The 14,933-nt window shown below is 44.6% G+C and overlaps 1 protein-coding gene across 1 annotated transcript in view; it reads left to right on the top strand.

Annotated features, from left to right (window-relative positions):
* LOC120057399 (segment polarity protein dishevelled homolog DVL-2-like) overlaps positions 1 to 14,197 on the top strand; it is a 36,450-nt gene extending 22,253 nt beyond the window's left edge. Inside the window, exons 10-15 of the mRNA XM_039006009.1 lie at positions 3,474 to 3,541; positions 3,805 to 3,972; positions 4,403 to 4,534; positions 9,921 to 10,097; positions 10,489 to 10,713; positions 12,081 to 14,197. Of these exons, the coding sequence (XP_038861937.1) occupies positions 3,474 to 3,541; positions 3,805 to 3,972; positions 4,403 to 4,534; positions 9,921 to 10,097; positions 10,489 to 10,713; positions 12,081 to 12,637 (1,327 nt within the window). The 3' untranslated portion in view covers positions 12,638 to 14,197. The remainder of the gene's footprint in view (positions 1 to 3,473; positions 3,542 to 3,804; positions 3,973 to 4,402; positions 4,535 to 9,920; positions 10,098 to 10,488; positions 10,714 to 12,080) is intronic.
* Positions 14,198 to 14,933: the final 736 nt, after the last annotated feature.

Here is a 14,933-nt window from a genome sequence, read left to right on the forward strand (position 1 = left end):
TCAATCATCAAGTTTGCAGACGACGCTACAGTGGTAGGCTTGATTACCAAGAACGACGAAACGGCCTACAGGGAGGAGGTGAGGGCCCTCGGAGTGTGGTGTCAGGAAAATAACCTCTCACTCAACGTCAACAAAAGAAAAGAGATGATCGTGGTCTTCAGGAAACAGCAGAGATAGCAGCCCCCTATCCACATTGACGGGACAGTAGTGAAGGTGGAAAGTTAAGTTCCTCGGCGTACACATCACGACAAACTGAAATGGTCCACCCACACGGACAGCGTGGTGAAGGCGGCGCAGCAGCACCTCTTCAACCTCAGGAGGCTGAAGAAATTCGGCTTATCACCAAAAACACTTACAAACTTTTACAGATGCACAATCGAGAGCATCCTGTCGGGCTGTATCACCGCCTGGTATGGCAACTGCTCCGCCCATAACCGTAAGGCTCTCCAGAGGGTAGTGAGGTCTGCACAACGCATCACAGAGGGCAAACTACCTGCCCTCCAGGACACCTACACCAACCGATGTCACAGGAAAGCCAAAAAGGACAACAACCACCCGAGCCACTGCCTGTTCACCCCGCTATCATCCAGAAGGCGAAGTCAGTATAGGTGCATCAAAGCGGGGAGACAGAAGCTGTTTTTCAATCTCAAAGCCATCAGACTGTTAAACAGCCATCACTAACATTGAGTGGCTGCTGCCAACATACTGACTCAATTCTAGCCACTTTAATAATGAACAAAATGTATGTAATAAATGTATCACTAGCCACTAGCCATTATTTTTATGTACATATTCTTATTCATTCCTTTACACTTGTGTGTAAAGGCAGTTGTGAGATTGTTAGATTACTCGTTAGATATTACTGCATGGTCGGAACTAGAAGCACAAGCATTTCGCTACACTCGCATTAACATCTGCTAACCATGTGTATGTGACAAATAAAATTTGATTTGATTTGCTCAGATAGCTGATGTTTAAAGTTAGTGAGGGAAATACAAGTCTCCAGCTTCAACGATTTTGTGCAATGTATTCCAGTCACTGGCAGCAGAGAATTGGAAGGAAAGGTGGCCAAAGATGTGTTGGCTTTGGGGATGACCTGTGAGAGATACCTGCTGGAGCACGTGCTACGGTTGGGTGTTGTTATCGTGACCAGTGAGCTGAGATAAGGCGGAGCTTTACCTAGCATAGACTTATAGATGTCCTGGAGCCAGTGGGTCTGGCAATGAATATGTAGCGAGGGCCAGCCGACTAGAGCATACAGGTCGCAGTGGTGGGTGGTATAAGGGGCTTTGGTAACAAAACGGACGGCACTGATAGACTGCATCCAGTTTGCTAGGTAGAGTATTGGAAGCTATTTTGTAGATGACATCGCTGAAGTCGAGGATCGGTAGGATGGTCAGTTTTACTAGGGTAAGTTTGGCGGTGTGAGTGAAGGAGGCCAAGACCTCAGAAAAGACCTCCAAGTCCGGTTCATCCTTGGGAGCATTTTCTAAACGCCTGAAGGTACAAAGAAGCCACTGCTCCAAAACCGCCATAAAAATGCCAGACTACGGTTTGGGGATAAAGATCGTACTTGGGGATAAAGATCGTACTTTTTCGAGAAATGTCCTCTGGTCTGATGAAACAAAAAATAGAACTGTTTGGCCATAATGACCATCGTTATGTTTGGAGGAAAAAGGGGGAGGCTTGCAAGCCGAAGAACACCATCCCAACTGTGAAGCACGGGGGTAGCAGCATCATGTTGTGGGGGTGCTTTTCTGCAGGAGGGACTGTTGCACTTCACAAAATAGATGGCGTCATGAGGAGGAAAATGATGTGGATATATTGAAGCAACATCTCAAGACATCAGTCAGGAAGTTAAAGCTTGGTTGCAAATGGGTCTTCCAAATGGACAATGACCCCAAGAATACTTTCAAAGTTGTGGCAAAACAGCTTAAGGACAACAAAGTCAAGGTATTGGAGTGGCCATCACAAAGCCCTGACCTTAGAAAAACAGGCCAAATTTCACTCAACTTATTGTGGGAAGCTTGTGGAAGGCTGCACAAAACGTTTGACCCAAGTTAAACAATTTAAAGGCAATGCTAACAAATACTAATTGTGTGTATGTAAACTTCTGACCCACTGGGAATGTGATGAAAGAAATAAAAGCTGAAATAAATCATTTCCTACTATTATTCTGATATTTCACATCCTTTAAAATAAAGTGGTCATCCTAACTGAGCTAAGACAGGGAATTCTTACTAGGATTAAATGTCAGGAATTGTGAAACTGAGTTTAATTGTATTTGGCTAAGGTATATGTAAACTTCCGATTTCAACTGTATGTGTGCATGCCTTCTGCTCCTTCTACAAAGATAATTATCAATAATACATTTAGCAAAAACATTTATAAGTGAATCTGTAGAAACTGAGAATAGAAAGGTTCACAACTTTTGTGAAACATCACAGCAAAGTTGAAAAATATATGGCAAATAGAAATCCAATATGGATGGTTTTAAGAGATCGATGGGAGAGGTTGAGTGGAGCTGAAGGGTGGCATTAAAAACAAGATAACTAATGTAAAATATACTTTCCAATAATGGAAAATGTATTTAAAAGAGCTGTGTGCATAAGTATTCAGACCCTTTGCTATGCACTTAGGTGCATCTTGTTTCCATTGATCATCCTTGAGATGTTTCTACAACTTGATTGGAGTCCACCTGTGGTACATTCAATTGATTGGACATGATTTGGAAAGGCACACACCTGTCTATATAAGGTCCCACAGTTGACAGTCCATGTCAAAGCAAAAACCAAGCCATGAGGTCGAAGGAATTGTCCGTAGAGCTCCGAGACAGGATTGTGTCGAGGCACAGATCTGAGGAAGGGTACAAAAAATGCCTGCAGCATTGAAGGTCCCCAAGAACACAGTGGCCTCCATCATTCTTAAATGGAAGAAGTTTGGAACCACCAAGACTTCCCAGAGCTGGCTGCCCGGCCAAACTGAGCAATCGGAGAAGGGCCTGTTCAGGGAGGTGACCAAGAACCCTATGGTCACTCTGACAGAGCTCTAGAGTTCCTCTGTGGAGATGGTTGTCCTTCTGGAAGGTTCTCCCATCTCTGAAGCACTCCACCAATCAGGCCTTTAGGGTAAAGTGGCCAGACTGAAGCCATTCCTCAGTAAAAGGCACATGACAGCCCGCTTGGAGTTTGCCAAAAGGCACCTAAAGGACTCTGACCATGAGAAACAAGATTCTCTGGTCTGATGAAATCAAGATTGAACTCTTTGGCCTAAATGCCTAACTTTTTTGACTGGTACTGTATATATTATATACATTTTACAAAAAAATATATATATGGGGGTTGAAAATGACGCAGACAATGACATTGATGGAAGCTACAATCCATCTGCAATATTAAAGCCGATCTACCCCCTAAAACAAAAGATTATCTCGATGTCTCTCTCTTTCTCTCTCCTTTTCTCTCTTCACCCAGACCTATTATCCTGACAGTAGCTAAATGCTGGGACCCGTCACCCCAGGGCTACTTCACCCTCCCACGCAGTGAGTAACCTGTTATATCTCCTAGGCTCTTTCTCAGTTCCTCTTTCCTTGATTCCTTGCATCCTCTTTCCTCACAACACACTCGAGGTCGAAGATCCAAAGTCCCTTCCCCTCTGACCTTCTTGTTTTGAGAACGAGGAGAGGGAGGACGCGAGAAATCGAGCAAAGACTAACTGCGAAAAGAGCCTCGGCTGAGAAATCCACCCAATGGTAGAGGAGACTACAACCCCTCCTCATAGTGTACACCCCCATTGTTCTTCCAGATGAGCCGATCCGGCCCATAGACCCGGCTGTGTGGGTGAGCCATTCTGTGGCCATGACAGGGGCCTACCCTCCCTACCCCGGCAGCTCCTCTCTCAGCACCATCACCTCCAACTCCTCGGTGACCGAGACAGAGCGTGAGTCCCTCTGCCTGTCTCTGGCCCACAAAGGTAAGGTTTGCTTTTATTTACTACACTATGTTTGAGTCTTCTCGTGTCTCTTTCTCTTGCTTTCTCTCTTGTAGTCTCAAGTTTTGTCATTTTACTCATTGATCTCTGTTGAAGATTTCAGTCAGGGTTTCCCAAACTCGGTCCTGGGCCCCCAAGGGGTACACATTTTGTTTTTTGCCCTAGCACTACTCAGCTGATTCCAATAGTGAACTAATCATCAAGCTTTGATCATTTGAACTAGCTGTATAGTGTTAGGGCAAAAAACTACATGTGCATCCCCTTAGGGACGTGAGGACCGAGTTTGGGAAGCGCTATTTTAAGTTCTCTCTTCTCCCTCAAGTGTTAAGTTCTGTCAACCTTAGTTGATAATGAATAGATTTTTTTGACAGTCTGTTTCTCTTAATCTTACCCTCCTCTCATCTCTCTCCAGGGTTTGATGACTTCAACCTGTCCCTGCACTCTGACATGGCGTCGGTGGCTAAGGCCATGGCCTCCCCAGAGTCTGGTCTGGAGGTCCGGGACAGGATGTGGCTCAAGATCACCATCCCCAACGCCTTCCTTGGTGAGAGAACTGCTTCCAGATCTGTTTGTGCTGTATAGCCAACTTTTAGGGTGCTGTTGTATTTGGATTGGAAAGAAAGGTTATCGTTGAAAAGTTTAACTAGTATTAGGGTTTAATGAAAAATATAGAAATAATAATAATACCGATGACCGGTATCCCAGGACTTCCCAACCAAGCACCTTCCAGTTTCCCAAGAAAAATATTGACAGGTCCTGTGGACCAATAATATTAAACATTTATGCCTCACTAAAAAATACAACGTGCAAATAGCTGCATGCATGAACCGGACATATCAACTTTTCTTTAACTAAGTTGAATGAGAACACATTCTCGTTTACAGAAACGACCTGGGGAATAGTTACAGGGGAGGTGGGGGAATGAATAAGCCAATTGGAAGCTGAGGGCGATTAGGTGGTATGAGGGCCAGATAGGAAATTTAGCCAGGACACCAGGGTTAACACCCCTACTCTTACAATAAGTGCCATGGGATCTTTAGTGACCACAGAGTCGGGGCACCCGTGAAACGTCCCATCTGAAAGACGGCACCCTACACAGGGCAATGTCCCCAATCACTGCCATGGGGTATTGGGATATTTGTTTAGGAAAGAGTGCCTCCTACTTGCCCCCCAACACCACTTCCAACATGATCTGGTCTCCCATTCAGGGACCGACTAGGACCGACCCTGCTTAGCTTCAGAGGCAAGCCAGCAGTGGGATGCAGGGAGGTATGCTGCTGGCAAACTCTCTGGCGTCATTCATAGCCTACATTAGACCAGTCATCAAAATTCTAGCAGCATGCCGTATTTAGCTTACTCAACATAATGTCAATAGAAAACATCACTTACTTGCATGACTTCTGTAAATTGCTGTCTCATGTGTAGGCTACTCATGACGCAGTTTACTGAAGGCAGTCTCATCTCACATTCACAAATCTCTTTATGGCACTGGTAGAAGCTCAAAATAGGAACTGCAGCTACTCACTGGTCACAAAATGACTGGTATATTGTGATTACAACCGTGCCTCTAGGAAATAGATATTTGGAACATTGTTCCATGATGTGAAAATAACAAAAGCGAGTGCACGGCTAGCAGATACCATAGACTTCCAGTCATTGTACTAACCGTACTTAGCAGTTGCGCTAGCGCTAGTTAGCAACTTCCTTCAAACTGCATGCAGAGACATACAAATGCAGTGGTGGGCCGTCAGGGCCAGCAAGGCCTTCTCTGCTGGCCTAAACATCATCAGAATATAATTTTTTTTTAAATATATTTTCCCACAAATATGTATTAAATTATTCCCCAGAGTAAGAATTATACTCTTCATTTCATAGCGTTCCTCTTGGTTGCACTGCTTCCAGCCCCAGGTTGAGATTTGGAGGGCTGGTCTTTATGTTAGATCTTTTATCCAATCATATTCAGCCATGTGTTGCCAGGGGTCTAAAATCTGCCTTCAGAATTTACATTTACATTTAAGTCATTTAGCAGACGCTCTTATCCAGAGCGACTTACAAATTGGTGCATTCACCTTATGATATCCAGTGGAACAACCACTTTACAATAGTGCATCTAACTCTTTTAAGGGGGGGGGGGGGTTAGAAGAATTACTTTATCCTATCCTAGGTATTCCTTAAAGAGGTGGGGTTTCAGGTGTCTCCGGAAGGTGGTGATTGACTCCGCTGACCTGGCGTCGTGAGGGAGTTTGTTCCACCATTGGGGTGCCAGAGCAGCGAACAGTTTTGACTGGGCTGAGCGGGAACTGTACTTCCTCAGAGGTAGGGAGGCGAGCAGGCCAGAGGTGGATGAACGCAGTGCCCTTGTTTGGGTGTAGGGCCTGATCAGAGCCTGAAGGTACGGAGGAATCAACAGTGCGGGCGCTTGTAGCTTAAAGGGAATGGAAATGAAAATTTAGTGTCAACCAATCAGCTTTAGAGTTGGCTATTGTACGCCTGCTGGCTGGCTCCAGTGTTACACAGGAGCCAGCTAGCAGGCGTAGTGCGTGCATGTCTTTTGATTGGATTACCAATATTGAGAGGCAGGTCCTATGGGCAGGTCTATGCAGAACCTCAGAAATAGGAAACTGAATTTGATAAACGAATTAATTTGCGTACTACTAAGATGTTTTTTCAACCCACAATGGCGGAAGGAGGAGAAGATATCGATTTGGTCGAGGATATAATTATAACGCCATTCTCAAGACGAACTTTTCAAGAAAAGTTAGACATTGTAAGGTAAGGTCGCCCGACGCCGACGCTACAAAGCCTGTCACAGGCGGGAAAGGGGTTCGTTCGCCACTTTCAAAGTTCCAACTACGAGCGCTATCAATGGCTCACAGGCTCCGAGAAGCACTGCAAACTGTACTGCTGGGAATGCCTATTATTTGCAAGTGATCGATTTGGTGTTTGGAGCCACACTGGCTTTGCAAACTTGAGTTGTCTAACCAAGGCAGCAACGAGACACCAAAGTACGGCTGGGCACTTACAAGCAATGGTGCTTTTGAAAACTTTTGGGGACACCCGAGTGGATCTACAGCTCAACGAACAAGCGCGCAGGGCAACGGAGCTGCACAATGAAAAGGTGAAGAAAAATAGGGAAATATTGAAAAGACTCTTGTGTCATGTTTTTGGGTAAACACTGTTTACCCAAAAATGTCATTTTTTTGTCAATTTCAAGGTGACGCAACGCCTGGTTATACTCCGTTTCTGTCTAAATGTATAGTGTCTAGAGCCATGGCATCATAATGATGGTAATAAGAGGTGGATTAATTCGGGTGGGACTGTGTAGGACCTCACTGAAGGCCCAGGCCCCAGGCCCACGGCACGCCACTGTACAAATGGTATCCATGAGTTCATCTGACTCTGGGGAAGTAGATATAGGGCAATCATTACCACAATCACAAAGTGTCCCTTTTAAACTGGCTGGGCCTAATATAGTGAATAAGAGGTCATACAATACGTTTTGTAGTGATTCATATGTTGCTGATGTAAAGGATATTTGCTGGTCTGTGGTGTGTAATGAGGAGCAACCAGACTTGACACATTGCTTATTACTAATAAGCACGCACCATTAAGACAATTATTTTAAGTCCTGTTGGATTGATGAAGAATTGAAAAATTGTATGGTTGGCAAATAAGTCTGGCAGACCAACTGATTGGAAAACGTACTGCAAATTAAGAAATCGTGACTAAGCTAAATAAATAGAGAAATTATACTATGAAACAAAGATGAATGATAGTAAAAAGCTTTAGAGCACCTTAAAGGACATTGTTTTGGGGAAATCATTCCATCATTCATTGATGGCTAATTTAAACGTAGGGATGATATGCCAGCAACAAACGCTGACACTACACATCCAAGTATATCTGACCAAATTATGAAAGACAAGAATTGTACTTTTGAATTCCATGAAGTCAGTGTGGAAGAGGTGAAATCAACAATGACAAGCCAGGCCTCCCTGGTGGCGCAGTGGTCTAAGGCACTGCATCGCAGTGCTAGCTGTGCCACCAGAGACTCTGGGTTGGAGCCCGGGCTCTGTCGCAGCCGTCCGCGACCGGGAGGTCCATGGGGCGACGCACAATTGGCCCAGCGTCGTCCGGATTCGGGAGGGCTTGGCCTAGCAGGGATATCCTTGTCTCATCGCAGACTAGCGACTCCTGTGGCGGGCCGGGCGCAGTGCACACTGACCAGGTGCACGGTGTTTCCTCCGACACATTGGTGCGGCTGGCTTTTACTAACGACATGCCACTGGCTTTGAGTAAGGCCAGTGTGTCTGTATGCAGATGACTCAACACTATACACGTCAGCTACTACAGCGACTGAAATGACTGCAACACTTAACAAAGAGCTGCAGTTAGTTTCGGGAATGGGTAGCAAGGAATAAGTTAGTCCTAAATATTTCCAAAAATAAAAGCATTGTATTTGGGACAAATCAATCCCAAAACCCTAAACCTCAACTACATATCGTAATGAATAATGTGGAAATAGAGCAAGTTGAGGTGACTAAACTGCTTGGAGTAACTCGGGATTGTAAACTGTCATGGTCAAAACATATTGATACAACAGTAGCTAAGATGGGGAGAAGTCTATCCATAATAAAGCGCTGCTCTTCCTTAACCACACTATCAACAAGGCAGGTCCGACAGGCCCTAGTTTTGTCGCACCATGACTACTGTTTAGTCATGTCGTCAGGTGCCACAAAGAGGGACTTGGGGAAATTGCAGTTGGCTCAGAACAGGGGAGCACGGCTGGCCCTTAAAAGTACACGGAGAGCTAACATTAATGACATGCATGTCAATCTCTCATGGCTCAAAGTGGACGAGAGATTGACTTCCTAATTACTTGTTTTTGTAAGAGGTGTTGACAAGCTGAAGGTACCGAGCTGTCTGTTTTAAAATACTCGGACACCCATGCATACCCCACAAGACATGCCACCAGAGGTCTCTTCACAGACTAAGTCCAGAACAGACTATGGGAGGTGCACAGTACTACATAGAGCCATGACTACATGGAACTCTATTCCACATCAGGTAACTGATGCAAGCAGTAGAATCAGATTTAAAAAGCGGGTAAAAATACACCTTATGGAAAAACGGGGACTGTGAAGTAAAACAAACAGGCACAGATGCCTGCATACACATACACATGATAACATACACACACTTAGTGTTGTGAATTCTGTAATGAATGTATTGTAATGTTTTTAAAATTGTATAACTGCATTAAATTTGCCGGACCCCAGGAAGAGAGCAGCTAATGGGGATTCATAATAAGTACAAATACACTAGGCTTTAAACAAATTGTGTGGCGACTTTAACAGAACCTTGAGTTGATAAAGTTTTGACAAATACAATATTATAAACTGGGTGGTTTGAGAACAGCTTTTAGCCGTCGTATATTGGCCATACACAACACCCCCTCCGGGCCTTATTGCTTAAATAAACCATTGGATTCCTGTCCACATTTCTCCATTTACAGTGGTATAGTCACGTCAATTTTTTGGGACTGGTATTATATACGTTTTCAAATAGCATTTCCGGTTTGAACGGGAATACCAGGATGTTACCGGGATGGTTGCAATTTTCTCCGCAAAGAAAATTGGTAGATTTACAGGAAAAGATTAAACCCTACAGTAGATCATAGGTGGGGTTCTAATGGATGATTGATTGGCAGGTTCTGATGTAGTGGAGTGCCTCTACCAAAATATCGGGGGGTTCTAGTGTGGGGTTCTAATGAATGATTGATTGGCAGGTTCAAATGTGGTGGAGTGGCTCTACCAACACATTGAGGGGTTCTAATGGATGATTGATTGGCAGGTTCTGGTGTAGTGGCTCTACCAACACGTCGGGGGGGGGGTTCTAGTGTGGGGTTCTAATGGATGATTGATTGGCAGGTTCTGATGTGGTGGAGTGGCTCTACCAACACATTGAGGGCTTCCAGGACCGTCGTGAAGCCAGGAAGTATGCCAGTAACCTGCTGAAAGCTGGCTTCATCCGCCACACGGTCAACAAGATCACCTTCTCAGAGCAATGCTACTACATCTTCGGTGACTTCAGCGACTGTGAGAACTGTGAGTAAAAGAGCACAAGCCTTCGTGGCTAATTGCCCATAGGCCTGTTTTACTGTACTACAGAGATGGGCAACAGGTGGCCATCCCTGTATTATGATTATTTTGGATAAAAAAATTGTCAATCTGTTGAATCACTCCTTTGAATTTCGAAATCCCGATGTGGCCCTCGAGCCTTAAGATGTTGCCGTGCCTGCTGTGCTACATTAGCTTTACAGTTTCGTTGCTGTTTGTTGTAAATATGTATATTTGCCATGGACTTTTTGCTGTTTTATTTTGTGAGCGCTCTGGTAAAAATGTCCTATGTATTTGTATTGAAAATGAAGGTCAAATGATGCATCATACATCCCTGATTATAACTGTACCATTACTCTATTCTCTCTTCCTCTCCCAGACATGGCAAACCTCTCCCTGAATGACAACGACGGTTCTAGTGGTGCCTCAGACCAGGACACCCTGGCCCCCCTGCCCCTCCCGGGGGCCACACCCTGGCCCCTGATGCACACGTTCCCCTCCTACCAGTACACATCCAACCCCTACTCCAGCCAGCCGCCCCCCTACCACGAGCTTTCCAGCTACAGCTACGCGCCAGGCAGCACGGGGAGCCAGCATAGCGAGGGTGAGACTGGAGGGGGGGGGTGTATGTATACTGAACAAAAATATAAATGTAACATGCAAGATTTTACTGAGTTACAGTTCATATAAGCAAATTCATTTGGCCATATCTATGGATTTCACATGACTGGGAATACAGATATGCATCTGTTGGACACCGATACCTCTTTAAAAATGTAGGAGCGTGAATCAGAGAACCAGTCAGTATCTGATGTGACCACCATTTGCCTCATTCAGCACGACACATCTCCTTCGCGTAGAGTTGATCAGGCTGTTGATTGTGGCCTGAGGAATGTTGTCCCACTCCTCTTCAATGGCTGTGCAAAGTTGCTGGATATTGGCGGGAACTGAAACGCGCTGTTGTACACATCGATCCAGAGCATCCCAAACAGGCTCAATTGGTGACATGTCTGTTGAGTATGCAGTAGATGTAAGAACTGGGACATTTTCAGCTTCCAGGAATTGTGTACAGATCCTTGCGGCATGGTGCCTTGCATTATCATGCTGAAACATGAGGTGATGAGCGGTTTGAATGTCACAACAATAGGCCTCTGTGCATTCAAATTGCCATTGATAAAATGCAATTGTGTTCATTGTCCGTAGCTTGTGCCTGCCAATACCATATCCCCACTGCCACCATACGTTGACATCAGCAAACCACTCTCCCACACGGTGCCATACACATGGTCTGCGGTTGTGAGGCCTGTTGGACGTACTGTAAAATTCTCTAAAATAATGATGAAGGTGGCTTATGGTAGAGAAATACACATCAAATTCTCTGGCAACAGCTCTGGTGGACATTCCTGCAGTCAGCATGCCAGTTGCACGCTCCCTCAACTTGAGACATCCGTGGCATTGTGTTGTGACACAACTGCACATTTTAGTGGCCTTTTGTCCCCAGTGCAAGGTGCACCTGTGTAATGATCATGCTGTTTAATCAACGTCTTGATATGCCACACCTGTCAGGTGGATGGATTATCTTGGCAAAGGAGAAATTCTTACTAACAGGGATATAAACTAATTTGTGCTCAATTTGAGAGAGATAATATTTTTGTGCGTATGGAAACTGTATTTTATATTTTATTTCAGCTCATGAAACATGGGACCAACACTTTACATGTTGTGTTTATATTTTTGTTCAGTGTAATTAATACGTGTTATGGATGAATAATTAAAGATTTCAGAGTGTTTTCCTGACAGGCCATACTCAGAAACTTGAAGATTGTAGGGTTATGCAAGGGTTAAAAAATGTCTAGTTTGAATCAGAGCTATAGATAGCCTCTGTATGATTCTGGTTAGACTGTGATATTAGAATGTACTCAGCTTTTCTGGGGTGCCTGTTTTCACATTGTCCTGTCTTCTCTCACCCAGGGAGCCGGAGCAGTGGCTCCACCCGGAGCGAGGGAGAGAGACGGAGGGGAGGGAAAGGCACAGGAGGGGTGGGCAGTACTAGCGGCCGGGATGAGAAGTCACCAGTAGGCGGAGACGGAGGCAGGGACTCTCGCTCAGGAAGCGGCAGCGAATCAGAGTATTCTGTACGGAGCAGCCTGAGGAGGGGGGAACACGGAGGCTCGGCCACCCCCAGTGAACACAGCCACTATAGCCACGTCAGCCAGCGCTCACACCACCGCGCACCCCCTCCACATCTCCAATTCCCACAGGGCATCCCCCTTTCATACAACCCCATGATGCTTATGATGGTCCCCCAGCACCCCCATCACCCTCACGTGCACCCACACACCCTCCAGGGCCTGGGGCAGACAGGGCCCTCGATGCCGGGCCTGCCCCCTGGCACCATCCCCGGGGGACCTCCAGGGGCACCCCCAACCCGTGACCTGGGCTCTGTGCCCCCAGAGCTCACCGCCTCGCGCCAGTCCTTCCACCTTGCCATGGGAAATCCCAGTGAGTTCTTTGTGGACGTCATGTAGGAGTGGAGACACTACAGAGGGTTGAGTCCCAAATGGCACCTAATTCCCTACATAGTGCACTACTTTTGACCTGAGTCCAATGAGCCCTGGTCAAAAGTAGTGCCCCTCTGGGACTGACTCAGAGGCTGTATATGGGGAAGTTGGTGTCCAGAATCAGAAGGATGCACGCTGCAGCATAAGGCAACATTAGAGCGGTACCAGCAACATTCACGAGTTGCCTTGATTCATTTGAATTCTTGGAAAGCTTTATGAGCCTAAACCCAGCCCAGACCATTGTCTCTCTTTGTGATGTCATTGGTTAACCATGGTTTTATTAGGTGTCTCCTCATCTGACTGGAATCAGTTACCTCTAGATGTTTACCTATCTCTGCCTTATCTTACAAGCTGGTAAACATCTAGAGTAAGCAAAGATGAGTAATTCCTGTCAGCTCAGGATTCACCTAATAAAAACCTTAAATTGAGCTTCATCAAGGGTAATAGGAATACCTATTTCTCTGTTGTTCAGACAGGAACATAGGTCATTATGTCAATTTTTACAATATGAAAACAGAATACATTTCACTTCAAGTAATTGTACATAATTCAATGTGCCACGCAATTACGACCACTGTTACATAGCTGTGATCATGTTTCTAAACAACATGTATTCACTCCTAGTGATATGGAGCATAGTACTACTATAGCCTACTTAGGAGGTTAATTGCTGTGGTGTTCTTGGAATATGGTACTAAAACACTACCAGCTGGAGAAGGAAAGTGTTGTATACATGTATCTGTTAATTGAAATGGATGAATTCATGCATGCATTCACATTTGATCTACTGATAACCAGCAGTAGGAATGTTTTTTTTTTATGAGAAGCTCTGTTGTCGGGTTTGTGTTTGCATGCACTCACGCTCAGGTCCTGTATTCACAAAGCAAGTAGGTAGGCTGATCTAGGATCAGGTGCCCCCGTCCATATAACCGTATTCATTATGATTTGACAAGACTCTGATATGATTGATGAATAAGGGCCCAGGTATTGTGGAAGCCTCCTGTCCTCTGCAGTAACTGGTGAGCCCCCTGATTCTGTTGTGATTTGCGCCTTACTGGTCAGTCGGCTTGATGCAGTGTGTGAATTGGGCCGGTACACACAGGTACTGATTACTGTACTGCTTTAGTACTGGCCACTCTTATATTGGCTTAAATATATGAGTACTGGCACCCAAAATGACTACCGTACCAGCACCTATTTCAGTTCACTTCAAACACTGGGTGGATGACTGGGAGATGGAAGCTGGTACAGACCGACAGACTGAAGTATTTGCGATAGCAGTTGGTGAGGGTCAAAGGATGTAGCCTGGATAAAACAGACTGAATGCTATGCTCTCGCCATTGTTTTGAGTGCTGCATTCAGTCTGGTTTAACCAGGCTACAAAGAATTGAAAAAGAAGCAAATACAAAATAGTTGATATAGCTCTGATCTCGCACTCCTACCCACATTTTGTTTTTTAACTGAGTGACATACACTTTTTTTTTTATGTATACATTTATATAATTGTATTAAAAGGTGCTTGATGAAGAGAATAGTTATGTTTCTTAGTATGGCACAGTCAGTAATGCATTGTCATATTTGCTTGTTTGTCACTTTTACATTTGTACAATTTAGTCATTTAGCGGACACTCTTATCCAGAGAGACTTAGTTAAATGCACTATCTTAAGATGGCGAGGTGGAACAACCACATATCAGTCATAGTAAGTACATTTTTCCTCAAAGTAGCAAAGTCTGAGCTAGTAAGGGGGAAATTGCAATTGTATTACAGTTTAAATACAACTACTAAATTTAAAGTGTTTTCCCCTTAATTTGTAGATAACATAATTGTGTGTATAAGCCTTAATTGTAATTTTTAACTGAACTTCAATGATGGTGGCAAAGAAAATATTTGACACTTATTTAATTGTTTTTAGAAGAAGCCTAATTTGGCTTTTGACGCTGTCCTTGAATAAAATAAAATAACATGGTTATATACTGAACATAAATACAACATGCAACAATTTTAAGATTTTGCTCAGTTGTAGTTCATGTAAGGAAGTCAGTCAATTTAACTAAATAAATTTGGTCCTACTCTATGGATTTCACATGACTGGGCAGGGGCGCAGCCAAGAGTGGGCCTGGGGGGGCATAGGTCCATCCACTTGGGAGCCAGGCCCAAATCAAATGTATTTGTCACATGTGGCTAATACAACCGGTGGAGACCTTATCGTGAAATGCTTACTTACAAGCCCTTAACCAACAATGCAGTTGAAGAAATAGTCA

The sequence above is a fragment of the Salvelinus namaycush genome, chromosome 12 (genome assembly GCF_016432855.1).
Source record: "Salvelinus namaycush isolate Seneca chromosome 12, SaNama_1.0, whole genome shotgun sequence".
NCBI lineage: Eukaryota > Metazoa > Chordata > Actinopteri > Salmoniformes > Salmonidae > Salvelinus > Salvelinus namaycush.